The sequence below is a fragment of the Eucyclogobius newberryi genome, unplaced genomic scaffold, assembly GCF_026437365.1.
Source record: "Eucyclogobius newberryi isolate DKJ021-1_F unplaced genomic scaffold, fEucNew1.0.hap1 SCAF_13, whole genome shotgun sequence".
In the NCBI taxonomy this organism is placed as follows: domain Eukaryota; kingdom Metazoa; phylum Chordata; class Actinopteri; order Gobiiformes; family Gobiidae; genus Eucyclogobius; species Eucyclogobius newberryi.
In genome coordinates, this window is record NW_027315757.1 from 23,203,565 (window position 1) to 23,231,512 (window position 27,948).

At 38.9% G+C, this 27,948-nt stretch overlaps 1 protein-coding gene across 1 annotated transcript; it reads left to right on the forward strand.

The window, feature by feature from the left end:
- On the forward strand, positions 1–27,731 carry limd2 (LIM domain containing 2). Its single transcript, XM_072442972.1, has 4 exons — positions 1–190; positions 18,437–18,481; positions 22,742–22,878; positions 24,087–27,731. The coding sequence occupies exons 1-4, from the start codon at positions 188–190 to the stop codon at positions 24,244–24,246; spliced, it is 345 nt and encodes a 114-aa protein (XP_072299073.1). The 5' UTR covers positions 1–187; the 3' UTR covers positions 24,247–27,731.
- Positions 27,732–27,948: the final 217 nt, after the last annotated feature.

Consider the following 27,948-nt stretch of genomic DNA (forward strand, 5'->3'; position numbering starts at 1 on the left):
AAAGAAAAAGGAGAAGCGAGTCTACACAGGAGGAGGACCAGGCACCCGCCGGCAGCAGCAGCAGCAGCACCACCCGCACAAAGCCCTCTGCAAAACTGAATGAGACAGCGTGAATATCCCGCTCCAGCCACACGACGATCCCACACCGCGTCCACCACCGGCGTGTCACGGCCAGAAAGCTTCCCCGATGGTGAGTGTCGCTTTTCGGCTCGCCTTTGTAGCCTCACCTCGGCGGCAGCCCCTCGCCTCTGCCTCCGCGCTGCTGCAGACCGACCATCCCCATTTCTTTTGTAAAAAAAAAAAAAAAAAAGAGAAAAAAGATGAACATACAGGCACATCTCCGGTGGTGATGAGCGAGGAACCGTGCGTTTGTTGTCTTTGTGTCTTTGTGGTAAAAGCTTCTTCTTCAAACACGCTGTGACAAATCAACGGGTTTTTAAAAACGCGATTAAAAGGGCGCGTTTTAGAGCTGCTGCCATCGCCTTTCTTGCTTTTAATACCTCGAAAGCACCGAGCATATGTAACGAGGGTCGATGAGGATGATTCTCGTCATTATTACACGTTTATTGCGGCACGTATTGTTCTTTTGACGTCTCATCGCGGCGGTGTTATTCTTGAATTGTGTCCATAGTCAATGTATAGTGTATTGTTTTGGTGTGTTTTTCTGAGGTATTGCAGAAGGCTAATTGGCTGAGGCTTCATCCTTCTGGCTGTTTACATGAAAGATCCTGTTGTGAAGCAGGTTCCACAAGGAATATACTCGGTAAATCAACATTAGACAAGGCTATACGTTTTATTTTTCACACTCTGATTGCTTGCCTTGTCTATATGATTGAGCGACGGAAATTGGAAACGTAATTTATATTTGCTGGTGTTGAACTAAAAGCTGTGGTTATTGTGGTCAGATTAGATATGTTTGCTGTCATTGGCATTACAATCTGCTTAGTCTCGTTATTAATAAAGCCACAAACCTCCACTTGTAAACAAAGCCAGATGCAGCATCCCGAACAACAATGGAGAGAAACCAAAATAGCCTGGAAAAAAACACGGTATTAACCACAGATTAGTTTTAATGTAGATGTTTGGTCATATTTTGTCCTTGCGATCGTTAACTGGATCATAAAGACTCTAAAGCACATGCCGAAAGCGCTTTAATAACAAAGACGTGGCATTATTACAGCAAAATGTCCAAAAAGAATCAAACAATTTCAAATTTGTATCAATCATACATTTTATTCGAAAGTATTCTCTATCTAAAATGTCCAATAGAAATCATTTGACAAGTCAACTAATTGTAATATAATTGCTCAGTCGACTCCTAAACTCTTCTTTAATTGCAGCCCTGCCATAAAACCAGGGATGTACAGTCAATGGCCTGTAATGTCCCCTTTGTTTAGAAAGCCACCAGCTGTTCGAAGTGGGAACATCTTTTGTATTTACCCACAGGTCAGGAAAACATGCACTCAACTCCTTCAATCCGTCTCATTTTCTCTCACCGACGTTCACACATGTCAGAGAGTTTATACACTGTGGCATGGGAAATCCCACACTGTCCACCACAGTCGTGTAAGTCGAGTCTGCAAGGGAGGCTTAAGTAAGAAGATGCGCACGATTTCATTTCCTGTGTGTCGCCTTGTCACTCTGATACCCGCCAAAGTTGACACTGACAGTACAGATGGACGCCGCTGCCTCACGTGCGTCATAGCCGTGTACAAAATGTGAACTTTATTGCTCTAGACTTGCGCTGTAGTGGCCGGTTTGGGTGCGCAGAGTTCTTTAGGTGGAGTTTTTGCAGTTTATGCCTGTTTCTATCTTTGTAACTCTTGGCCCACTATCGTTTTACGCGTTTCCTTAAAATTATGGTTATTTCTCTATATAGTAAACCTGATCTTTGTTTAAACTAGAGCTGCAAGGTTAATTGAATTGTGGATGGGACAAGATCTTGCGAGATAAAATTGTAGAACACAGGTAGAAAATTATCTTTAATGATTTATTTGCCTTTTCCCATTTGTCTTGAAAAAAAAAGGTTAACGCTGCTGAGTTACACCTCTCTATTTCCAATAAGTAGTGCTACAATACAATGGACAAAATTGTGAAACCGAACCACGCAATGTATTTGTTGTAGCGTGAATTATGTCAAAAACTCGTCTTGTCTTTTGTCTCGGGTAAGAAACATTGCAAAAAAAATGACCAAAACTGCTCAGCTCTATATTTCAGACGTGACATAACGTACTGTATGTTTGTCCCTTTTAGAAATGCAAGTAAAAGAGTTTTAAAAACATGTACCAGCATGCCCAGACTGACCAATATTGTCTTATCTTTGTATTAAAATAACTGCAAATGACACTTTTCAAGGTTGTATTGACTGTGAGAGGACGGACAGATGCACACAATGATGTGCAGCTTCACTCATAGCCTAACGTTTACTCAGTTTCACCATATGTTCCTGCGTTTGACAATTACCATTAACCGCACAAAAACTGAATAGTGGTGTCTGGAGGGGGCCATATGTTCGGGGAGGGGAGATGTGGCCTGCTGTCAGTTGTGCACAATAGTAAAAAATAAAAAATGGGTCGTCGTATACAACTGCTAAGCCACAACATAATAGACAGTTTATTAGTGCTTGCCATTAACCGCGTTCCACAGTTTGATCACGTTTTAATCTGTCAGCGTTCACCTACAGCAGGGTGCAAAATGTAGGCTGTTTAATCTGTTATTTCACTCGTTTCATGTTGGCTTTATTGAGGATGACGGCGCAGACACATGTTTCATATGTGGCGGTTAAAAAATAGAAATAAGAGTGACAGTTGTTTACAAAAAATTGTGGGGGGCCGGATTAAAACAGTGTGAGGGTCACATATGGTCGCAGATGCCAAGGTCTGGCCTCTGAGCTGAAATTATTTATTATTGTTATTGATTATACCGGTATATAGATTTAATAGATTGAAAATAAATTAAAGACCTCCTAATGCCCTTATTTGCCCTTATTTTTTATCTTTTTTGTAGCATTTATGTACTTTTTTTTGTAGCATTTATTTACTTTAAAGGAATAAAATAATTCCCTCGCACCCAACCGCTCGACCCAAAACATTAGTGACAGCTGAATCTTTTAATTATTTCATGTAATAAAGTGAAACAAGTGTGTTTTGCCACAGCTCTTATATTATTATTCTTTTTTGGTGTTTTATGGCGGTTGGTATCCAAGCGTTACATTACACCGCCACCTACTGTAGTTGTTTATTCTTTAAAATGTATTCTGTATTCTTTATACTTTATTCTTTAGACTGTTTTTTTACATGTTTAAGACTGTAAAAATCGGGTAGAGAACGACAGAGTCTGAGGACAAAGCACTGGAAGTCAAGGCACTGGAAGAAGAACTTTTAGGACTACGACAAAGTCTAAGGAATAAAGTCTGGCGGTAATGCAACACTCGGATGTCAACCGCCATAAAACAACAACAACAACAACTAAAAGCTGTTTTACTTTGAACAACAATAGCTTGTTGTGATATTGTTATGTCATATGTTCTTTGAATCTTAATTTGGAACCCTCACATCAACACTAAAGGGCTACTTTTTGAAACACCAAAGCAATGGAAGAAGAACTTCTAAAGAATACGACAAAGTCTGAAGAATAAAGTCGGGCGGTAATGCAACACTTGGATGCTGTCCGCCATAAAACAACAACAACAACAACTTTTTGTATTATAATCATATACTTATAAAAGCATATCTGAAAACTGCTAATTAAGTAGCATTATTACGCTTGTATTAAGATAAATACATTCGAGGAAGATTCAAGTTGATTAGTTGTGTGTGAGTTGTATAGAAATAACTTGTATTTAGCCGTTGAAATGACAACAACAGGGGATTTTAGTTTGTCTCCTGGAAGTACAGACGTCCTCTAGAAACTATTAAATTACGCTGAGTCCTGACTTATACGTTTTGCTTTTAAGCATAATTGGTTTATTGAATCTAATTTAACCTTTTTATCGGTGAAACAAGTCATGTTTTGTATTTTAAAGAAAAGGCAAAACAGCCCCACAAATACCAACATTACGTTCTAAAGTCTCTCCATTTCTGTTAAGTCTACCACCGTTAATGTTGAAGATATTAAAACATGTTTCATCTGACTGAACAACTCTTGACTGATATTGTCTCGGAATGCAGAAAGCAGTCAGCTGAGTCAAGGAAAGCAGATGTGCCCATATTTGGAGAGAGAAGTTTAATCTTTAGAAAGAAAAAAGACACGCTTGTCAAAAACCCAGACAGTTAAACGGGCAATTATTTACCAACTGAACGTCCCTCACCTGAGTGAATATGAGAGAAAACATGTTGTTAATTATCAGAGCTGTAAGTCTTTAATCATAGCTCATTACATTATCATTTTAACATATCCTACCATAAATAAGTATAGTTGTTGTATAAGTGATTGTAATCTGCCGTCACGTATATTAATACAGCCCACTTTGTTGAAATTATAGTGTTTTATTCAGTAATTGTTCATTTTCAATTAAATTTTACGACTTTCTCTCCATTGGCTGTTATTTATCAATGTATGTCATTCTGAAGTGTTCTGCTCATACGAAAGTCAGGAATAAACTAACTTTGTTTCATAATAAGTTTTTTGTTTTGTTCATAAGAGTTCTATTAAGAGTGTGCTTTGAAACTTACTATAATCTGTCCTTTCCTCCTGTTCTACTGCGTTGTAACAATAAAATTTCCCCTTGTGTGGATATTAAAGGATTATCTTATCTTATCTTATCTTATCTTATCTTATCTTAATAAACCTCAACTTCACGTTTTAACATTTTTTTCCACATTAAATATTGACAGTTTTTCAATAATATCAGTATCGGGTTAGCTGATTTCGGAAAAACAACTGACACATTTTGGATGAATACATTCTATTCTTGTTTTCTTTATTATTTATTCATAAGTGGAGAGTTAATTTGTGAACTTTACATCAACTTTCAAAGATTTGTGTGGCTTGCTATGGATTTTAAATATCAAATATTAGATATCAAAATATTGGTATTGGCAAATATCGGTTCTCGGCTACAGCAGCAATCCAAATATCAGATATCGGTACAAGAAAAAAACACATATCTGATCATCCCTAATATGTAACTTAAAGGTACTATACTGTCTTAAAATGTGACTTACCTAATTCCCCCTGAGCATCCTAAATATTCGCCGCAATGAGTCTATAAGCGCTTTTCACAACTTTCACACAGACCAGAGCGAGTTTTGCCGTTCTGGTAAAGCTAACGAACATTAGCATGCTAATGGCACACTTCCTGCTTCTCTGAGAATAAAACGCTTTACATTTAGATGCAGAGAAAACGCGGCAGTCTCATTTTGAAGCAAAGTAGATGCCTTTACGATATATTTGCTTTTTTTTTTTTACTTTAATAACACATGACAAACATCGGGTACAGGCCCTTTAAATGCTGCTTGACTCCCCAGTTCTCGCCATAAACAGCAGACATGGTTCTTTTGGCAGCACGACGGGGCATGTTTTTGTGAATTCCATGCAGGTAGTATGTGATTGTGAAGCGTTCTGATAGCTATCAACTGTCATATCACTGTTTTGTTGTGTTTTTCCCCCCTTTGAGTGCCCAAAGCTCCTGGTGCTTACTTCATTTTTTTTAGAGTGCATTCCTACTTAGGCCTTCACTTGCTCTTGCTTCTGTCAATTTTGGAGAACAGGCATAAACAAACCAGCTGCTGCAGCATTCCTCAAGAGGTGGGCAATGTATCGAAATTTAGATAATACTGTGAATGTTGTTTTGACACAATGCCAAATTTGAATGTTGAGTATTGAAAAAATAATGTTGTAAACGGTCAAATAATCAGAATCAGAAAAAGGTTTATCGCCATTGTCAGTGAATAAAAACAATATTCACAAACTAGGAACATTCTTTGACGATAAGGTGCAACTTGAAACAACAAATATAAGAGCACAATATTAACTAAATAATAAAAAAAAAAAATTAACTAAATCATATAAAAAATAACGTGTACTCAATACTTTGGCTGAATATATACACACATAATTTAAAAAACAACAGTGCAAATGGACACGTATGGTATAAAGTTATATAGCTGTGCTTTCTCCCCACATTTGTCTGATAATTAACGTTCAGAACACTATTGTGACTCGATTTGAATGTATAAAGACACATTTCTGTTGAATTTACCTAATATTGTCTGACAATTGTTATCAGGACACTGAGAAAAACAACAACAACAACAACCTTACAATATACATTCATAGCCCTTTAAAACATACATGTTGCCCACATTTTGGTAATTTTTTCCAGTGGTCACTTGTGATACTACAGTAGAAAATGCTTGAAATAGGCATACATCTGTGCTTAACCTAAATTGTTTATTGATGAAGCGAAGCTAAATAACTTTTATGTGATTGAGTAAAAAAGGGATAGGGTTCGTAAAAAAAATAGCTGTCAAAAAAGAACATTATTGGATGAAACTATGTAATAATTTGGACTGAACAAGTCCCAATGTTTTTTTGCGCGTCTAGATCTGTGTGTTTTCCCTACGGCGTCTTCTTGCATAACTCGCCTTGGTGTGGAAAGTTAACGATGTGTGATTTCTGTCATAGGGAGGTTATATATGTACAGTACCTTTCCCCGGAGTAGCTGTTTTTGCTGCAGGAACGGTGCCATTACCTGCAGCGTTAGTCCATAAAACATTATCAACTATGTCCAAAACAGCATGGCAGGACTCGACAGGAGAGAGGAGCATGTCTTTGAGCATGTTTTGAGGACGACTGGCATTGGATTTTTACAGTTTTTTGCACTTAGCCGTCAAGAATTACTTAACAATGATCGCACTTCTAAAAATAAATATTAGCATGAGTGGGAGACGTTTGTATTAACACGCAAGGCATTTGTTGACATTGAGCGCTACCTGCTTTGCCTTTCAAGGCTCTTTCAGTGTGGAGGCTGTGCACGTTTTTTTGGGCGTGTTTGTCTTGTGGTGCTTTAATACAACGAAGTGATATTTAATAAGCACCTTTAGGGCATATAAACACAGTGGGACAATGGCAACCTGTAAGAGAGATGAGATGTATGATAAAAACAATTGTGCTTGGGAGAATTTCCTGCCGGATGACATGAATTTGCATAACTTCTATGTGAAAGTTATAATTATTCTCTATTGATGGATAATACTATTATTTGGTATTACATTTTAAATCAGTGTAGCAAGTATTCAAACATGCCTCTTTTGATCCTACTCAGAGATAAGCAAGGCACTGTGTCTGGAAGTAGGGCTGCGTCGATTAATCCTGACAAGTCGACTTTTTTTTGATAATGTATTTGTTATTCGAACAAGACAGACTCTAAAAAAGACAGTGGCATTAAGCTGATGTTGTGTTTGACAATGGAAATAAAAAAAAAATTAACGATTTTGCTGTTGTTTGGTCATGGTTTCAGCAATCGTGAATAATAATAATTTTCAGCTGAATTGATTAAGCTAAATAATAAGTTTCTGCCTCAAATACAACTAGATTTAAATTGCTGACATGTTGCTTGGGATGACAATTGCACATGGGGGAAAAAAGGAGAAGAGCATAGTCAGGTCTGCGCCGGAAATCTGAGCCCTGCACTCTCTCAGTCGTGTGCGGCGTCTGAAATGAAACCTCCGACCAGAGAGGGCTCCGAGTGCGAGTGTGGGAACCCTGCCATGAATCGAAGCCCTGTTGTAAGAAAAGAGCGTTTCACCACTGCCTGTGTGAAAGTGAGCTTTGTTGGGCAAGACACCATGTTCCTGCGGGTATCAAACGGCTCGGCGATTACTCAGCAGCCTGTTTTGTGCATTAAAGAGAGCATTCACTTCGCAATTACATTAAAATTGTCCACACAGATTAACACAGTGAGCTGCATGGTGTGTTTAATCTGAACGCAATTCGAAAGTAGTGAGCGGCTGATAAACTTGCCTCGTTACTGGTCAATAGTCCAGTTTCCTCACTTCCTCAATTACATTGGTCACGACATGGTTAAGCAAATCATCTATAATCTTAGCATTTGACAGCGTTTAAAGTTTTACACGCGTCTTGGTCCTTCCTGAAGTTCGTAACAGAATGAAAGCAGTTTAGCAGTTCATATTTCAGTCTTTAATGCTAATAGATCTGTTTATATTATGGCAGTTTATCAGAAATGTGCCAAAACGTCCCTGTAAATGTCTTTTTTAGAGTTTAATTTTGCATAAAACATCATGAGACTGTAAATGAACACCGAAAAGGGCAGAAATATCACATTATACTCACATTTTTAAAGATAACATGGTTTGTTTGCTATATGTTTATGATTGAACAGTACACATTGCAGCCTTTTTTATTTTATTTTTTAACCATTTGATGATCAACCCGATATTTCAATTTAGATATCTCCAAAACAACAATTATTGCAACATTATCCATTTTTCAATACATCTCCCACCTCTACTGGCGAACTGAGGGTTGATTTTAAAAGGAAATTGCAGTTGTGATCGTAGTTACAGCACATACAACAGTCCTTTGACGTCGGGTTGCTACAAATTCTGCTAAAATACTTCAGTCAGTGTCTTCCTCACCGCCACAGACCAAGACGACTTCAAATCAAACAGTGCGAGTCGAGTGATTTAAAGACAACGATCCATCTGTCACCGCGAGAGGCTTCTGCGCTGATTAAACAAGAATGGAATCACAAAAAAACAACTCTAAATAGTTACTTGGTGATACATGGCTCTTCAGTTTTGGTTTATGATAGGGACGTCACGATTTCAAATGTTACTGTAACGATTATAGTGAAAGTAAACGTGATGATCAACTTCACGACCAAAACCCCAATTAAACCCACATTTTATTTCCTTCTTGCTTTCTTAACACATACATACCTACTACTCTTCAATATACGACTAATATACAATAGGCTTCATTTGGCTTCTAAAATCGCCACATTTCTTATAATTAAAATAAAATAGACTAATCTAAGTTAAGAAAAAAATCACTTTTCTACAACCTGAATTTAAAAAATCTTAATTTACCTTCTACAAATGTCATGATAATGATTTTTTTAGTCTTTATGATTATTATTTGGCCCGAGTGCCACAAGCTGGCGAGAGGCCTATTAATCTCGTAAGGCCGTGCGAAGCACGGCTGCGAAAGTGCGCTCGCCCACTTCCAAACACTCACTAACGCACTCCTTCACTCACGCACGCCCCGTGCATACTAATTAGTAGTAGGAAAATGGAACATTACCGTTGTAAACGGGCGAAGCCCGTGCAAAAGTGTGCACTAAACGAGCACTTTAAATTGGGATGACGACCGCGAAGCGGTCGTTATAAAGCACTCATTTGCGCTAAGTAGCTCACGAATACGTTCCCCATCTCTTGCATGTTCCGTGCATATAAGCATGTAATGCAAAAATTGAACATTATTACTGTATAGAGGGCCAAAAACACAAAGTGGGCGGAGCCCACTCAAAATTAACGAAAGTACCCGTCAGTGACCAGGAACCCACACCATGAGGTAGGAAAGCGCTCGCCGAAAATGTATAGTTTATGATATTTGAAAAATGGGAAACATTGTTTTCGCATCGGAATATTATTAGGCCCGAGCGCCACAAGCTGGCGAGAGGCCTATTAATCTCGTAAGGCCGTGCAAAGCACGGCTGCGAAAGTGCGCACGTAGTGCGCACGAAATCGAGCGCGAAGCGCTCGCCCACTTCCAAACACTCACTAACGCACTCCTCCACTCATGCAATTTCAGAAATCTCCCATATTTAAAATTTCGGCCGTTTGCGCAGATAAAGTCCGAATTGCGTCAAATTAGAATCAGTTGTTAAACTCTTTGCCCTAAACCTACTTGAAGTGAAATAAATTCATTTGGCGCCACAGCGCCCCCTACAGATTTTATATGGAGGTTAAATGTTTAGTTATGTTTAGCGTAATAAAAGGACAATTGGGGCGCGTTAGCGCCCCCTCCTCTTGCGGCGTGGCGGCGGCGTGGCGAGGGCCGATCATTGCCGCTTGCGGCTATATTTCTTCTTCTTCTCGGGACCAACCCCCTTATTTTTCACCCAGTGAACATTGACGAAAAGTCACAAAAATTTGCACACCTCTAAAAATCGTGCCTCTCTACATTCTGGCTATTTCCCTTTTCTAAAATTAAAAAAATTGGTGCGTCAGCGCCCCCAAATGTACCAAAAATGCATTGAGAGATAGGAAATGACCCAAAAAAAATCTGATCGTAGAATCATGAAATTTGGCGCAGAGGTAGATGGTGACAAGAGAAGTAAAAAATATTATTACGGCAACGCCGTCCGCCCAACCAAATGTCGGCCATATTGCTTCAAAAAGGGCTAAACATGACTCAGGAGTTTTTCCAAACGTCGTACTTTTACGAACTCCTCCCAGGGCGTTGGCCCTAAATAGCTGAAATTTGGTGAAAATGCTACTGAGGAGTGGGACATCAAAAGTTATCCAAATTACATTGATACCTGTCACGGTCTCTGTGCGGCGAAGCCGCAAACTGTAGCTAGAATTTCAGAAATCTCTCAAATTTAACATTTCTGCCGTTTGCACAGATAAAGTCCGAATTGCGTCAAATTAGAATCAGTTGTTAAACTCTTTGCCCTAAACCTACTTGAAGTGAAATAAATTAATTTGGCGCCACAGCGCCCCCTACAGATTTTATATGGAGGTTAAATGTTTAGTTTTGCGAAATTATATGAAATTTGACATACAACTCAATTTTAGCATCCCCATCAAAAAAGTCAATGAAACCCATGTCATAATTGTTATGGCTTTGCCGTAGCCCAAAACCTCCCATGTTATTCCAATGGGGAAATCGCCAGAACATGTTTACACTTTAGACTTTCACGAACTCCTCCCAGGGCGTTAGCACTATCAACGTGAAATTTGGTGAGACTCATCTTCAGGGGTGGACCATCAAAAGGTATCCACATTTTTATTCAAAAAGTCACGGTCTCTGTGCGGCAAAGCCGCACATTTTGCCAAGAATTCAAAATAAAATTGCTTTTTGATGGTAAAACAAAGGGGAGAAGATGTGACAGCATCACAGATTCAGCAGTAGGCGTAATAAAAGGACCATTGGGGCGCGTTAGCGCCCCCTCCTCTTGCGGTGTGTCGGCGTGGCGAGGGCCGATCATTGCCGCTTGCGGCTTTAATTATTATTGTGACCATAAATAATAAGTTTATGATTGATTTCAGATATAGAAGAACTTATGTTATTTTTAAAGATGCACTAGGTAACCTCTTTTAGTAGAGATGCTGTGCTTGGAACGTACCACAGTATGGCATTAAACCTATCTATTGTGGATTAATTCAATTACAAATGTTTTAAATGCTCAAATATTCCTGGATAAAGATATATTCTTACTCAGAGCTAGGCCGTCCACCATAAAACACATGATACAATGTTACATTTTCAAAATACACAATCAAAAATGTAAAATGTCCAATATAGTTGTATATCCCTTTTTTCCAGTTTACCACAAAACCAAATACCGGTACTCTAATAGTATAGTAATGGCAAGTATCGCTAAATTGATCCGATACCAATGAGTTTTGCATTAAAAGGTGTTGAAACTGTGCGGAAAACCTAAAATTTAATACTTTAATACGTATTTCACTATCAATACTTTCTGTCATTATGATGATTTACAGATGCAATACTGATAACAATACTTTCATCTGATAAACCATTAAAACAGACAGATACGATAAAGTATTTAGTCCCGTGTCTACTTTTTTGATGAACACTGACGCCCGCTGCACATTTTTGCCTAAACACACCCCAAAGAAGCCACTGATTTGCCTTTAGCTTGAACCTGCCTTCTCATTTCCATTTAAAACCACTGACCGACACAACCGTACTCGTTAGCAGCTCTAATTAAGACACATGTCAGGCCTCCGCTGCGCCACCGGGACACTGGAGACAGAGGAAGCCGCGCGTGTCGAAGCAACTTCCTGTCACGTTCAGGCAGTTTGGTGGCAGACGGACTCCGTGTACATATAAGGCAAAAAAAGGACGAGGCGGCGCACGCTTATCAGAGTACCACATGCCACTTCTGTCATTCTGTCGTTCAAATATGAAGTGTTTATTTGCGTGTTCATTTCTGGTTCCTTTCATATCCTATTTCTACAAACCAAAAAAAAAGGTAAATATTAAAAGGCAATGTAACAGTAAACCCAGTCATATGAAAAAGTAGGAACATGGTATTGATAAGGAGCATTTTACATGAAACAATATACAATTTAAAATATAAAAATGGACTTGGATATGAGAGAATGTTTGCAGTCACACAATTCTACTACGCTTTAGTGGCAAATTACAGACAGACGTGTTGAAAAAATGCAGTTGAGTTTGTCGTTTTGGGGGCAAACCGCCTGCGTTTTTAGTCTGCGCTTTAGCTGTGTCGTACAGGAAGTGGTTTGTCATGTCTTATACATGTGAAGCACTCAGCAAAGTGTCTAGAAAAGTGTAATTTACTGCAGCCTGGACTCCGGGTTAGCAGTACAAAAGAGCAGACACAACAGCTACTGGGCATGTAGCCTTCAGATTGCATCTAAAGTAAACGATTATGAGACAACGCCCCAGATTCTCCTCAGTCCGGGTATTCCTCCTGATTGAATGTGTTGAAAGTTGCCAGATAAAGTAGCGATACATTTCTTTATTGTAGCGTAAAGACGCCACTGTTGTAGAATGTTACAAAGTGTTACGATTATTGTGAGAAGAGACATGAGAATTTTACGATTATTCACGCTTGTTTGCACTTTGACCAAACAACAATGAAATCCTTATTTTCATTTAAGTCTAGCTTTATGAAATGAAGCTTTCTGAAAGAACTTGACATTTATTTTGAGAATAAATTAAATGGAAATTACGACACTCATTGCTGCTGCCCACAAGTCTCTTTTTTTAATACATTTTTTAGTTCTTACGCTTATACTATGAGCTAATTAATGACAGTTATTGATTAACCTAAGGATCTTGACCTCCTTAATATAGAGCCAGTGTTGGATGTACTGAAAACGTGTACTCAAGTTAAATAACAGTTACATGGCCTTAAAATATACTCAATTACAAGTACTACTGCCCCCAAAAAAATCACAAATACTACGCAAGGTACCAGTTGCATTTAATACAATTTTCGTTGCATTTTAGGTCACCGTTTGATGTTGAATTGATTTGTTTAAACCACAATCCACTTATTTTCTGGGCTCTGGCTGATCACGTCGATGCAGTGCATAGAAAGGCAAACGTATTGGGACGATTGGGACTCGTACAATACTCAGAAACTAACATGATTTTTATAAACGTGACTAATTACAATAACATTATATTCAATTACAAGTACAATCGCACGTTTAAAAAGCTCCTCAAAAAAGTATCAATCAATTAAATGTAACTTGACAAAATGACACGACAACTAAATGTTAAATCATATTCATGGTCCTTGGGTGCTCAAGTTTCTGAGGTTCTGATTTGTTTGTATTTATGTGCTTTTATGTCAGAAAGTCAGGATTATGGATGGAAAAACATCTGTGTCCACTCTTTAATAGTGTTTAACAGAGCTAACCGGTGAGATTTGTTGTTAAAAGTCTTCCCAAAAGCTAATAATATTGAGCGAAAACATCCTCCATACACTATCTTTACACTACCTTTACCTTCAATACTTTATCAAATAATAGTGCCGGGTCTTTCTTGCACAAATCTGTTGCTCTTTTGTAACCTCTCAAATGTAGTAACGTCAAAATGCTGCTCTTACAAAACACTGTCAAGTGGAAAAAGACATTTTGTACTCATTTACATGAACAATGCATGTACCGCACCATTTAACATTTCTTTGAATCGTTTTTAATAACCTCACAAGAAAAACGTGAGAAACCACAGAAATAGGGAACAGAAAAATCAATTATTTTTCTTACTATTCCTCAAATTTGTGACCGACTTTACAAAATTAAACTTTCTGAAAGAAAAAATCAAACTTAAATTTGACAATTATTTACATTTTTGGACTATAGATTGAAATAAAAATACTTCATTTTGCTTCTAAAAGTGTCCCGAATATTATTTTTGGGTTGTTACGATTATATTGTGACCTGAATAATCACCCGCTTCTCACCGCTCTGTTCGTGACGCAGGATTTGTTCAAAGTGTTTCAAAGTGAGGAATTTAGAAAGGTAGAGTGCAACAGACCCGAGTCTCACGTGTCAAGAGACGTTCCTCTGTTTGAAACGGCCGGTCTTAACCCCGCGACCTCGGCACCTCCAGCCAAACGCAATCTTACGTAACGGAGCTTTAGTCTGCTGGACATTCCCCCCGGACTTAGACATCGCTCTCAGTCCGAGGCGAAAGAACTGCTTCAACTTTACTCAAGTACTAAAAGAGTTGAAACAAATGAGCACATTAGCACACGCCATTAGGCCTACTACCGCTGCAGTGTGATGGATAGATTCAATGGGAAAAGTATACGGTTGGAAGAGCTGTTACTAGTTAAAGGGCTGCACATTGTATCGTAATCGAATCGCAATCGCAGTTTGAAATGACGTGTTTTTTGGGGTATATGATGTTAAAACCAAGTGTACCGGTACTGTAGTTTTACCTTGAACTTAAAACCTTTACAATGGATTCATATTTGATTCTGCTCCTGGCCGTGCTTAAAAACTGCTCTGTATCAACTGAATCTCAATTTGAAAACATAATTTGTAGTGCAACCGCTTTGTCATGTTGTGCTACTACTGCTGCTTCTTTGACAACCACGACTACAACAACCATTTTACGATCACTATTTATATTATACGTCTAAATGAATGCTATTACAATAAGGATTTTTTAAAAAGAAAAACAAAAGATAATCACAATCGCAATTCGCAAATTATCTTTTCTATATCTTGTCCCCAAATTAGGACTGGGCGTTATTGACATCTTTATCTTTTATCTTTTTTGAAGTGAGATGATCGTATCTCCAACAGAAATGTGTTAAAACAAATGTATTAATTATCAGACAAATGTGAAATCTTTGTAAAAATAGTCACAAACGTGCAGAAAAACGTATTAAGCTTATTTTTTAAAAATATTTGATCAGCTCTTTTTCTTGCATTTTTTACCATGAACTATATACAACAGTATTCACGATGTATCACCCTCTTCTACCTCAAATATAAATGATTAGACCTCTACAAACATGTTCTAAAATGCATGGGATTCTTCTTGCTTTTGTAATGTAGTTAATGCTGATTTAAAGCATAAACACATTACAAATCTAATCACAATGGTTATATCTGTCAGAAAAATTGTAATTTGTCAGCTTTCCAAAACCCTTAGGACGAGGATTTGTCCCTACAGTGTGTGTGTGTGTGTGTGTGTGTGTGTGTGTGTGTGTGTCTGTGTGTCTCTTTCCAGCACTGCTCGCTCGGCAATAACTGTTCTTGTGTACACATCCTCCAAATATGTGTGTCTGCTCATTATCTGTGCCTGTGCGACCTGTTAGTCCAGACACGCAGTCAAAACTCAACATTACTGTCTGAATATGTCCTCCAGCTGCAAAACGGCGTGTTGTTTTATGTCAAAATAAGAACGCTGACTTATATATGTTGTGGTGAAAATATATATAATGTAAACTGTAAGGAGTATAGGGTTGCATGGTGTAAAAACAATTCATTTTTTAAGTATTTGTTCTGCATTACTTTGCCTTGGTGCTTAAAATGTGATATTAGTATGATATGATAAGATAGAAATACTTAGTCTAAATAGTCTAAAAAATAATGATTATAGGGTAACATACATTTCAAATAATGACAAAGAAAGTAAAACAAAATTTTAGAAATAAGAAATTACTAATATTTAAAATAATGATCTAAAAAGAGGAAACTATTGAAGGGAAGGACATTTCCTTAAAAAAAAAAAATAGTGAAGTAGAAATTATGACATCGTAATCCAAATTAAATCCATATCATAATACCGGTTGTTAAAATTTAAATTTATTCAATAAATGTATTATTTATTTAATTTAGTCCTGCTTTAGACCTGCTTTAGACCTGCTTTAGTCCTGCTTTAATCCTGCTTTAGTCCTGCTTAGACCTGCTCTAATCCTTTTTTTAGACCTGCTCTAGTCCTGCTTTAGACTTGCTTTAGACCTGCTTTAGTCCTGCTTTAGACCTGCTTTAGACCTGCTTTAGTCCTGCTTTAGACCTGCTTTGGACCTGCTTTAGACCTGCTTTAGACCTGCTTTAGTTTAGGTTTAGTACTTGTTAAGTCCCGGTTTAGTTGTGATGTGTGTCCAAGTGTCGGCACTCCTTCAGTGTCATTTTCTGTCTAATTCCATCCTTTGACCCCAGCACTTGTGGGGTTGTTAAATGTAATAACGCAAACCGGATTCTCTTCAAAATGTCAGTGTGTCAAATCTGCGTCGAGAGAAGAGAAGAGTGAACCTGTCATTTGAGTTTGATGATAGTGATTCAAACAGGATGAAACAATGTGTGTTGACGACATTTGTTTTCTTTCCTCTTACAAATGTTTCTAGGATATCATTATGTCAAAATGTATGCGTGAGCCGTTTGCAATTTTATGATTATCGAGAGAATAATGAACTTTAAAGGTGCCATAACATGCTTTTTTTCACGTTTCGTAGTCTATCCTAAGTGTATAATTGATCATAATAAGGGTTGTGCAACACCCTTAACATAATAGTTAAGAAATATCACCCAGACCTTGGACCCCCTCACCAACCCGGAAATGCAGACGGCTTGGTTTGATATTCGCCCCCACCCTTGCGAAGAGCGATCTGGCTCCCCCGCCCAACCCGTGACGTAGTCTCAGAGCACGTGTGTGTGCCCCGCCCACCCGTGACGTAGCCCCACAGCTGTCTGCTCCGCGATGCGCCGCTCCGCGCCAGTGAGTGAGAAACGATAGAACTTCAGATCAACACTACTTTGAGACAGGCGGGAGGGAGAGGGGGGAGGGTGAGGGTGAGGGGGGATGATGACGCGTGCTTGCCCTTATGACGCGGTCTTGCCCCACCGCCCGTCAGTTTGGGGATTCGCGGAAAGGAGATAGTCTGTAATATAGCTAAACACTGCGGGAATCAATCAAAAAAACACTCTGGGTACATATATGAAGCACAAATAGCAATGTAAGAAGGTTAAAAGCTCTGAAAAGTCGATTTTGCATGTTATGGGACCTTTAAACGGTTTATAAAGTACCGGTAAGTGGGCAATGAAGTTGATCGATATTGTAAATTTTGCAATTGCGATTTGCGATTTAATGTATTAAGAACAGGATTCTTTCTATTCAAATTTCACGTTTAAATGTGTTCTGGAGAATTGGTGAAAAGACTGAAATATGAACTGACAAACTCATACAGGAATCACACGTATTTCACATGTTTGTACAGATCTAGATTTGAATGCAGGATGTTTGTGTTTGTGTGAAAGAAATTATGGTACTTGAAAAATTGCAGCCTTTGAGATTGTATCCATTATAAATATAACTATATACACGCTTATGACTACGATTTTGATTCGATTGCGATTAATCTTGCAGCCCGAGTATTTCGTTAATTGTTAAAAAAGAAATTCTACAAAAAGAGCTGATAAAAAACAATAATGAAAAATATATATATATGTTGTAAACTTTCAAATAAGTGTAAAAGGTGATGTTCCTGCACTTTTGTGATACATTTTACTGACATCTCACATTTGTTTGATAATTAAACTTCTATTAATACATTTAAAGAGATGTTTTTCACACACTTCTGTTGGATTGACATAATATCGACCGACTATCGTTATCAGGAAACTACAAAAAACCTGAGATATAAATTTGTTGTCAATTTCGCATACCCCAAATATAGTATGATAGTCTTTATTTGTTGTTGTCTAAAATGGTATGGCCATTATAATTAAATTCTTACATACTGTGTCCTCCAAATTCACTTTTGTTTAATAGACCGATTTGACCAGCCCTTATAAATTACCTTAGAATATGTATTGAATAAAAGATTGTTTAAATAACAGTCACCAAATGATCCTAGTCTGAATATAAATCTTTGGGAATTGGGAAATATTGCGTCACGTTTATGGCTAAATCAATTTAATCTTAACATGTACTGTACTATAAGCCCTGTTTGTACTCGGCAGCAGTCTGGCTGGTCTTGGCGTAGGTACACTGTGTTGCGATCTCTAAAATCCCAAAGCTGGACTCGCATGTCGGGTCATGAGGCACCTGATCCGCTCCCTGGGGTGCTCCGGACAGATGGAGTGAACAGTAACGAGGGGGAAGGCGTAGATCAGATTAGCAATGCCTGAAAGGTAAAAAAGAGGACAGGAAGGGCAAGGATCCTTTTCTATTTGTGTTGTTGCGTGTTTGCTTATGTGTTAAACTATTTACCTTTGTTTTGCAGGACTCCAGAAGCGCCACAGAAGAGAAACCTGTTCAGAGATCCAAGGTTAATTCAGCTGTTCAATTCTTGTTTTGTATTATGCAAAATCGACTTTTCAGATTTCCCATCTCATTTAACTACTCAAATTTGTATTTAAAGCCATTCATGCATTCATGCACTGCTCTGTACGTCAGCGAGTATTTATATTTCTGTTCTTGAATGGGTTTCAGACTTATGAGAATTGAGGTCCGTTGCCATAGCAGCGAACAGTTAAAAAGAAAATATTACGTCTGTTGATTGGGAAAGCTGAATCCTGCTTGTTTGGATGACCTTTCAGCGCCGCAATTTTCCACCGGGAGTCAGCAGATCAGTTTGTTTTATCACGCCGTATTAGATCACCGTAATAATTTGAAATGTCCAAAATATGAAATAATGGTCATAGATTTTAAGTATATAACAGACAAAAAAGCATAATATGTCTTCTTTAAAGGAACCGTGTCTGTGCTCTTCATGATTTGAATAATGAACTGAACTGAACCTGGGTTGACAGAGCCTTAACCTGCAGACAAGTTAAGGCACTTTGTTAAACGTTTCCCAGGTAACACGAGCACTGATTAGTGATAAGCTGCTGACACTGAGCTTAGGTAGGTTTAAACAAACTGGATTTAGTTGTAGGAACTGGCAAACCTCAAAGTGCTCCTTTTTCACAGGGAGGGGCTGAATGTTGGGGAAATTGTAGCAGCCAGGACGCACATCATTATCATGTGTTCTGGGACATCAGTATCCCACTCAATTTCAGAACTATATATCTGGGCCTCAAAACTCTTGCAATGGTTATATAAATAACCATATATGGTTATATAACCATATAACCTCGCATATAACCATATAACCATATAACCTCGCAATAAATGGATACCTTTGGAACATACTTCTGGTGGCCTGGAAAAAGGCCATCACAAAAAAATGGATGAAACAAACTGCACCGACGATTAAGGACTGGACCAACACCATAACTGGCATACGGAAAATAGAAAAAAATCACATATGTAATAATAACAATAATAATGATAATAATAATAATAATTAAAGCCGCGGTAGCGGCGATGATGGCTCTCGCCACCCGCGCGACCGCCTTCCCGCGTGACCGTATTTTGTTGTTGTTGTTGTTGTTGTTTTATGGCGGTTGGCATCCAATTGTTGCATTACCGCCAGACTTTATTCCTCAGACTTTTCGTAGTCCTCAGACTGTCGTAGTCCGTAAAAGTACTCCTTCCATTGCTTTGGTGTTACAAAGCCCATGAGGTCATGATATGTCTTTGTGACTAGAATAGTTGTTGTTGTTGTTGTTGTTGTTTTATGGCGGTTGGCATCCGAGTGTTGCATTACCGCCAGACTTTATTCCTTAGACTGTTGTTGCTGTTGTTATTGTTTTATGGCAGTCGACAGCCGAGTGTCGCATTACCGCCAGACTTTATTCCCCAGACTTTGTCGTAGTCCTAAAAGTTGTTGTTGTTGTTTTATGGCGGTTGGCATCCAATTGTTGCATTACCGCCAGACTTTAATCCTCAGACTTTTCGTAGTCCTCAGACTGTCGTAGTCCGTAAAAGTACTCCTTCCATTGCTTTGGTGTTACAAAGCCCATGAGGTCATGATATGTCTTTGTGACTAGAATAGTTGTTGTTGTTTCAGAGACCAACCGGCTTTATTCCAGGGAGACTCTTCTTCATCTTCCTCTCCCTCTTTGACGCTCGGTGCCTCCACCGTACAGCTTTATTCTTTAGGCTTAATATTTCCACTGATGTCGCTGCTTGGTAGCCGTGCGTCTACGAGACTGGACGAGGACAGGAGACCACCCCCACCCCCATCTCGTCACTCTGATCACTCTGACTCCCCAAAAGCAGACCCCCATCACTCCGACTCCCATTTAGCGCCTTTAGCCTGTTTTCTATATCTGCCCAATCGAGCTCCTTTGTTCCAAGGAATCTCCCTGCAGCTTTAGCAATGATCCTGATCCTTTCAGTTCTGCTTTGAGTCTGAGCAGCACAGTTTACAACATCCACCATAAAGAGCACAAAATCCTCTCTATCCACAACCAGGGTATTCTCATTAATTCTGGAACCTGCACACTTGGGACCTCCACTCTTGAAACCTTCACACTTCTTGGGAGCCACGCTGGCCTTTCTCATTTCGCCCTGGCTGGGAGCAGCGCTGGCTCCTCTCTCTGTAGTTACTCTAAACTCGTTACTTGAAACTTTCTTGACTGCATCTGCATAGGATATACCTTGAGAGACCTTTATTTTCTGCACCTCAGCAGCTCTTTTGCTAAACCTGCATCCCCCGTAGGCAGAGCTATGTTCTTCCCCACAGTTACAGCACTTCAGTTTTGCTCCCACGTCACACTTCCCATACTCGTGATCTCCTGCACATTTACCACATCTTTGCTTCCCTCTACAGACCGCTGCAATATGCCCAAAGCGCTGGCACTTAAAGCAACGCAGGGGCGGTGGAACATATGGCCTAACGTCATGGCACATGAACCCAATGAACACCTTACTAGGCAGGCACCTCCCTTCAAGTGTTACCATTACCGACAAGCTGTCACATCTTACCCCAGACCGGGTCACCTTCAACCGCCTAGCGTCCACCACCGTAGCTCCAGTCAAATTCTCCTTAACTTCATCCACAGACGTCGCCGTAGGGACACCTACGATAACTCCTCTGACCGTGTTTCTTTCAGCATCAGACACAAGAATGTCCTTTCCACCCAGACGTTTAGTTCCAATCGCCTTCCGTTGCTGAGCCGCGTCCTTGCACACGACCAGCAGCGAGCCATCTCTAAGGACACTCGCACTCTTGATCACTCCCACAGCTACAGTTAGGCTCTTTGACAATGCCACTGAATTCCACTCCTTAAAGGATGCATTATCCTGTGCAAGCTTTATGATCACCTTACAGTCTCTGCTCTCACTCCGGATATCAATAGCTTCAGCCTCATCCTGCTGCTCATTCCCAGAACCCTCGGACGAGCTAAGGGACTTTTTACGTTTCCGGGCACGTGCAGCCAGAAAAGGCTGCTCCTCCACGCCGTCCAGAACGTCTTCGACCACCGATCCACTCTCCTCCGCCATCTCCCGTATTCTTTAGACTTTATTCTTAAAAGACTTTATTCTTTAGACTTTATTCTTTGACTTTATTCTTTAGACTTTTTTCTTTAGACTTTATTCTTTGACTTTATTCTTTAGACCCCCTCCTCCCTGTACCTCCGACACCTAGCAACAGAGACCCGCCGCTAATGTTGATGCTAACGCTAATGCTAAGACCACGGCACGAGAGGAAATGTTTCATCTAAACAAAAGAGGAAGAGGGAAGTGAAGGCATTCATTGCACATTGCAGATATTGTGAAAATACACAATATCGGCAATGCGCTTTTTTTCATGGCGTCTCGAGGAGAATATAAACCATGAGTTTCAAACAAATCAGACAATGTTGAGTTTTTCACACAATGGGTAGGGGGCGCTATAGAGTAAATCTGTTACATGGGTATTAATTATTTCCAATCAGACCATAAAACGCATTAGTGAGTGAAATATGAGCTCCTTAGATCAATTCCAATAGGCGTGACTTGTCCTTGAAAAAACAGGAAATTTAGCCTTTTTTGAGGGCGTGTTACGCGGAGACCATAAGGAATATCAATATTTTTTGAATATTTATTAAATTTCAATGTCTTTAGATGCAAAAAGTGTTGTTTTGAGCTCAATCGGACAAAAAACCTAGGACAAGTACGATTTTGATTCGACATGGCTGACTTCCTGTTTATCATAGAGCGATGCTGCCAGGTGCGTTTTACTTCTCAAAGGTCAGAGGTCAAAGGTAGCTCTATCACTGTCCCAATTTTCATGTGCCTAAGCCAAAGATTAAGAGTTTCATGTTTTTTTCTTTTTTGAACTAGTCAGCACTGTTGCAATTTGAGCAAAATCTGCGTTTGAATGGTCGCAGATGTCAATCTTTTATTCCATGTGATCTTTGAAAAAAACGTACTGTTGTGGATCTAGAAATGTTCTGAAACTGCATGAGATTATTCTTCTTCAATAGTCTAAAGGTTCATATTTCAACCCTCTGTCAAATGTTAAATTGTCCACCGTGAACTGAATCCTGCTTTGAAAATCCAAATTCTTACTCATGCAGCGCTACTATGAACCTGGTAGATTTAAAATGAATACATATATTTCCCTCTATAATTATGAATCACCGATGAGCCGTTTCCTCAAAGGTGCGAACGCCGCGATCGATGCCTGCTAACGCCAATATTGTTTCACTCTCAGTCTTTTAGCTTCAAGACTCCGAAGGAAGTGTGCGCGTCATGTGACAAGACGGTCTACCCGATGGAGAGACTGGTGGCCAACAACCAGATCTTCCATTCCAAATGTTTCTGCTGCAAGCACTGCAACACCAAACTGAGGTGAGTGTGTGAGCAGCTCAAACACTGCAACTGCGAGACACACAAAGGACCTTGGGCAAGACACATTGTCTCACAAATCTGCAACACTGATGGGCTGTGGCTGCGTTAGTGGTTACTAAGTGTACATTAGCAAAAAAGATAATTGAATTGGACAAAGGTTTTAGGAGCGAGTATGTTTGGCCATTCATCCATGTAGCGTCTTCAGCTTCTCGGACAGAAATCTGGCCAGTCACTGCGTCATATCTGCCTGAAGGGAAGAGCAAACAACACTGAAATAAACTGCACTTGAGTCATATTTAGCATGAACGTTCAAGCCCTTAATGGGTCATCTAAAGACTCATTAGTGCTCTACGTTCGTTCATACAGATACACATTGCACACATTGCTGACCGCTTGAGCAGTAGTGATTTGGGCATGTCACAATATCAAATTGTACTGTAATGATTATCGAGAGAAAAAACATCACGATTTAAAGATCATTCCCGATTATTGTGACCAAACAACAGTGAAATCTTTCATTTTGTTTGATTCACGTGGTCTGATGCGTTGCTGTTTCTCAAGTTTGTGACCGGATTTATGAAATTATACTTTCTGAAAGGCAGAGTTAAAATTGAAATACGACCAGAAACAGCCAGATGAAAAAAAGTTATTTACGTTTAAGTCTGTTTTTTTATTATAAATGGAAGTAAAAAAGACTTAAGTTTGCTTCTTAAATTGTGACAATTATTACTCTTTGGTTCTTGGTGATTATATTTTGACCTGAATACTCTCGATTATCGAGTACTCTAATAATCTTGACATCCTTTAGTGAACACAGTGGAACAGTGGAAGCTCAGCAAGTAACTAGAACAAGCTGCAAAACAAATAAACGCTTCTCTCGCCCTGTTTTCTTAGCGAAGAGCATGCAACAAAATCCTTCCAAAAAAGGCTGTGTCTAGGCAGGTCCAAAACAAATGTAAAGATATTTCATTTACAAGTATGCAAAAAGTGCAATTTGTGTCCATTATTCTTCTGAAATAATGTTTTACTGGACAAATCTCTTACCTGAGTGGCCAGTTTGTCCCTTGTGACTACAGAAATACTGATATTTAGCATTTTCTTTTCTCTTATTTCATCTATTTTGCTGTCGGTCACACAAAAAACGTGTAACCCTTTGATGAAATTGTACATTGCGTTCTAATACTAACACTGTTCCTTCTCCCCCAAAGCCTCGGGAACTACACCGCTCTGCAGGGTGAATTCTACTGCAAGGCCCATTACCAGCAGCTGTTCAAAAGCAAAGGGAACTACGACGAGGGCTTCGGACGCAAACAGTACAAAGAGCGCTGGGCCAACAAGGATTCAGACACCATAACAAAGTCGCCGTGAAAGAGATGCCCTCCCCCGCCCCGCGACCCCCCAGGCCTTACCTCCCATCGTCGTCCCCCCCACCCCGACGCTCGCCTCACGCGGTGGTGCGCTCTCCGAAATAACCCACGCGCTCTTTTTAAATGCCATTCGATCCGACGAGAACAAACAAACAGGTCAAACATAATCAAGCAAAAAAACGCATGAGTGTACTTTGTAGTTATTTTATTTTGACTCTCAATTTGTGACCAAAAGTCTTCTCTTGTAAGGGGAGTGTAATTTAGATTTTAACTGCTTTGATTTTGACGTTTTTTGGAGAATAATTTTGCACCGTTCAGTTTAAAATACAAACTTCTGCTCAGGCACGTGTGTCTCGGAAAGAGGACATGAACTCAACACAGGTTTGGTAATTGGTAAACTACTGTATATGCTATCGTGACAAAGGGATTATATGCAGTTAGCGGCTGAATAATATTACAGTAACAGCAGTAAATGGTACAGTATTGAGCATTGAACGTTAATCTGAAAGTGAGTTTCATCCGTTGTGACGTTCCCTCGGGCGTTGCTTGTCCCCGTTGTCCGGATGCTCGCACTGGAGACAAACTGAAAGCGATAGGGGCAGCGCATATCCGAGAGGGACGCTTAGAAGGGCCGTGCACATTTGGAGCGTACTTGGGATTTTAGATTCGCGATCAGTGTTTGAAAAGTGGGATTCTATTCGAAGAGCACAAACAAATCCGTGAACATTAACATTTCAGAGAAGACAGGAATCTGAGCTGATAAACAAGCACACAGAGCATGTTTGTGGAGGTTTTGACTACAAGATTTTACTGTAAAAAGACAGACATTTACGAGGACATTCTATCATATAAAATGCAAATAATTGCAGCCTTCGCGAGTTGCGTCAACACGACTTGCGACATACATTTTGCAGCCCTACTTAATAGTAGATGCATTGTTTGAAAAGAAAACGTCATAAAAAAATGTAATTGTCAATTTGTGTATGGCAGTTTCAAAGTTTGGAGAAAAAACGTCCAATGCTTTGTGTAAATGATGATGCTTAAAAAGTGTCTCAACAGTAATTACTGGTTTACTGTTGGCTGTATTTAACATAATACATAAAGAATATGTATAGTTTAGGTAAAAAAACAAATGGGTTTTACATCTGGAAATGTATATATAGTTTTTTTAAATCGTCCCTGAATGATATTTGGAAATGAACCCACATTTTAATCCCACATTTTGAAATGGCTAATCTCGCTGCTATTACTAAAGATACATATAATCCCGACAGATCAAATCAAAACATCGCTTTCCTTGTTTGACGACTTCAGTTTACGACAAGGAACAAACAGGGTACACAGCTGTACTGTAAAATGCACAATAAATTGCAACAACTCACCTCTTACTTTATTTTCCTGCTGATCACGCCACTTTCATTTTTATTTCACCAGTAATTGTTGAGTCTTGAATTTGGTCAAATCTTTGCATGTTGGTGTGGCTGGTTCTTAACTGCCTTATCTCATGACTGTAAATTGTGAATTGTTTTATTTGTTCAATGTTTTGGACTTGATTTATGTCCCGGCATAAATGAATCCAGTCTCTGCTTTTGTTATCGGAAACGTTTAAAAGATTGTGTTTTGTATCCTGTCTGTACATAGAAACTGTTGTTTGTAACTTAAACATTCCCATAATGTACCTATTGCACACGACTCACAAGATCCCCGTCGTCACAAGGAACCTATTTTGTTACATGCATACGTCACGCTTGAAGGAGAAACTGGGTTAACTCATAATTACTTCAGTGTTGGACAGTATCAGTGACCGTCCCCGTTGTGTATCTAAAGCATGGTTTAATAACGGGGACTCAAAACATATCCGACACATTTATTTTTTCCTTTTTCTATTTTAAAATGCCTTTATATTTCTTGCCATGTTTGCTGAACACACCACGGACCTATTTTTTCTCAGTACTGTAGATGGCAAAGGTAATGTCTTGTTGTTCGATGGCAGGGCTCCCTCTACTGGGCGAAGCGTTGCAATACTTTTGTAAGGAAAATGGGCATCATACTAGTATTCAAACTGTAAACAAAAAAAAACTTCAGACAAACTTAGCCATTAAAACGTGTTCTTCTGTTGAAAGCCATTTAACGCTGCGCTGTGTAACGGTTCTGTTGAAGGATCTGCCACACGCTTGTTGTTGCTTTCAGGGCTGAAATAATCGATTCATTGCAACCGATCGATTATTAAGATGATCGTCAACTTTAAAATTTTATTAATCGTTATCAACTTGTTTAGTATTTGATTAATGGTTATCTGGGCTATACATTGACTCCAAAACATGCCGAAGTGCAAAAAAAAAAGGTTTTATGAATGAGACAAAGCAAAAATGATAACACAATGACACGAGAAACATGTGAATTTAGTGTTTTTGATGAAAAAATGTTAATCATTCCCTCAAAATGTTCTCAAAAAGTTTCATCTGAGGCAATTTCAGTAAAAAAGGAAGAAATAAATCTAATATTCACGACCTTTTCGCATTCTAAACAACTCATTGAAACAATGATATCCAGAGATGAAGATGGCGTTTGTTTGGAATGTTGCAGGTGGAGTAATAACGTCTCCTTGGTGACAAGCAGGCCCTCCAACCAAAACGTTACAGAGCGCACCTTTTTAAAAAAAATAAATAAAACCACATCCTTCTCCAAAACGAGCACCGTAAAGACTTGACGCGAGACACTTGAATGACACAACGTACTTTTGTGACTTGAGATTTTACTGTGAATTTGAGCATGCTGTGCAGTAGAGAAAAGATACATATTTGCTACTTTTTGAAGCAAAGCCTTATAGAAATGGAACCATATTTTAACCACGTCTCCTAAGAAATTCTTATGCCTTTGAAAACAAAAAAACAACAGACAAAACGTATTATTATTACGGTAATATCACATCGCTTCACTCAGCCAGCAGCATCTATTCTTTTCTCATACGCTCACATACTGTCCATGTTTTCATTTTTCGGATTGTCGTTTGAATCCTAATGCTTTAAAAGTGTTACGTGTTTGTCAAAGCGCAGTTCGCCAAGGTACAACTAAGTCCAGTCCTTGTCCTTTGTAATATATCGACGAAGGTCCAATTAACTCTGGTGCCAACAGGCTCAGGTGAATGACTATACGTGTACAAATGTGTCTTTTTTTTGGTTTGTTTTTTTTGTGCAGAACGTGATGTGAAATTTTCAACAAAAAAAAAGTTAATATCACTGAAATGTTTTGAATATGCATCTTTTTGGAAATGTATTTTATATTTCAGACATGATGTGGGTTGAGGTGGCCTTATACAGCTAAAGGACGTTAAGACTCTGACCGTCTTATTCCTCCTTCAATCCCTCTTTTTTAATTGTGTAAAAACACCCCTTTCTACGCCAACACACACAATCATTTTGAGCTTTTTGTCATCGGTTTTCTTTTTCTACATGCTTTAAAAATAAAAATGCTGGTGTTGATCTAGTGAGCTGTCAAGTTGTGTTCCGTTTATCTTCAAAAAAACATTTTCATTTTAAAAAATCTGTCTGATGGAGGATCTTGATGACATTGCGATATTTATGTATAGTTTTTTGTGATACGGATTATTGTGTTTGCCAATATTGCAAAATTAGAGTATTTGGATATCTTATTTGAGTAAACAAGATAATTTCCAAAATTGGCTCTAATTAACCAATTTTGC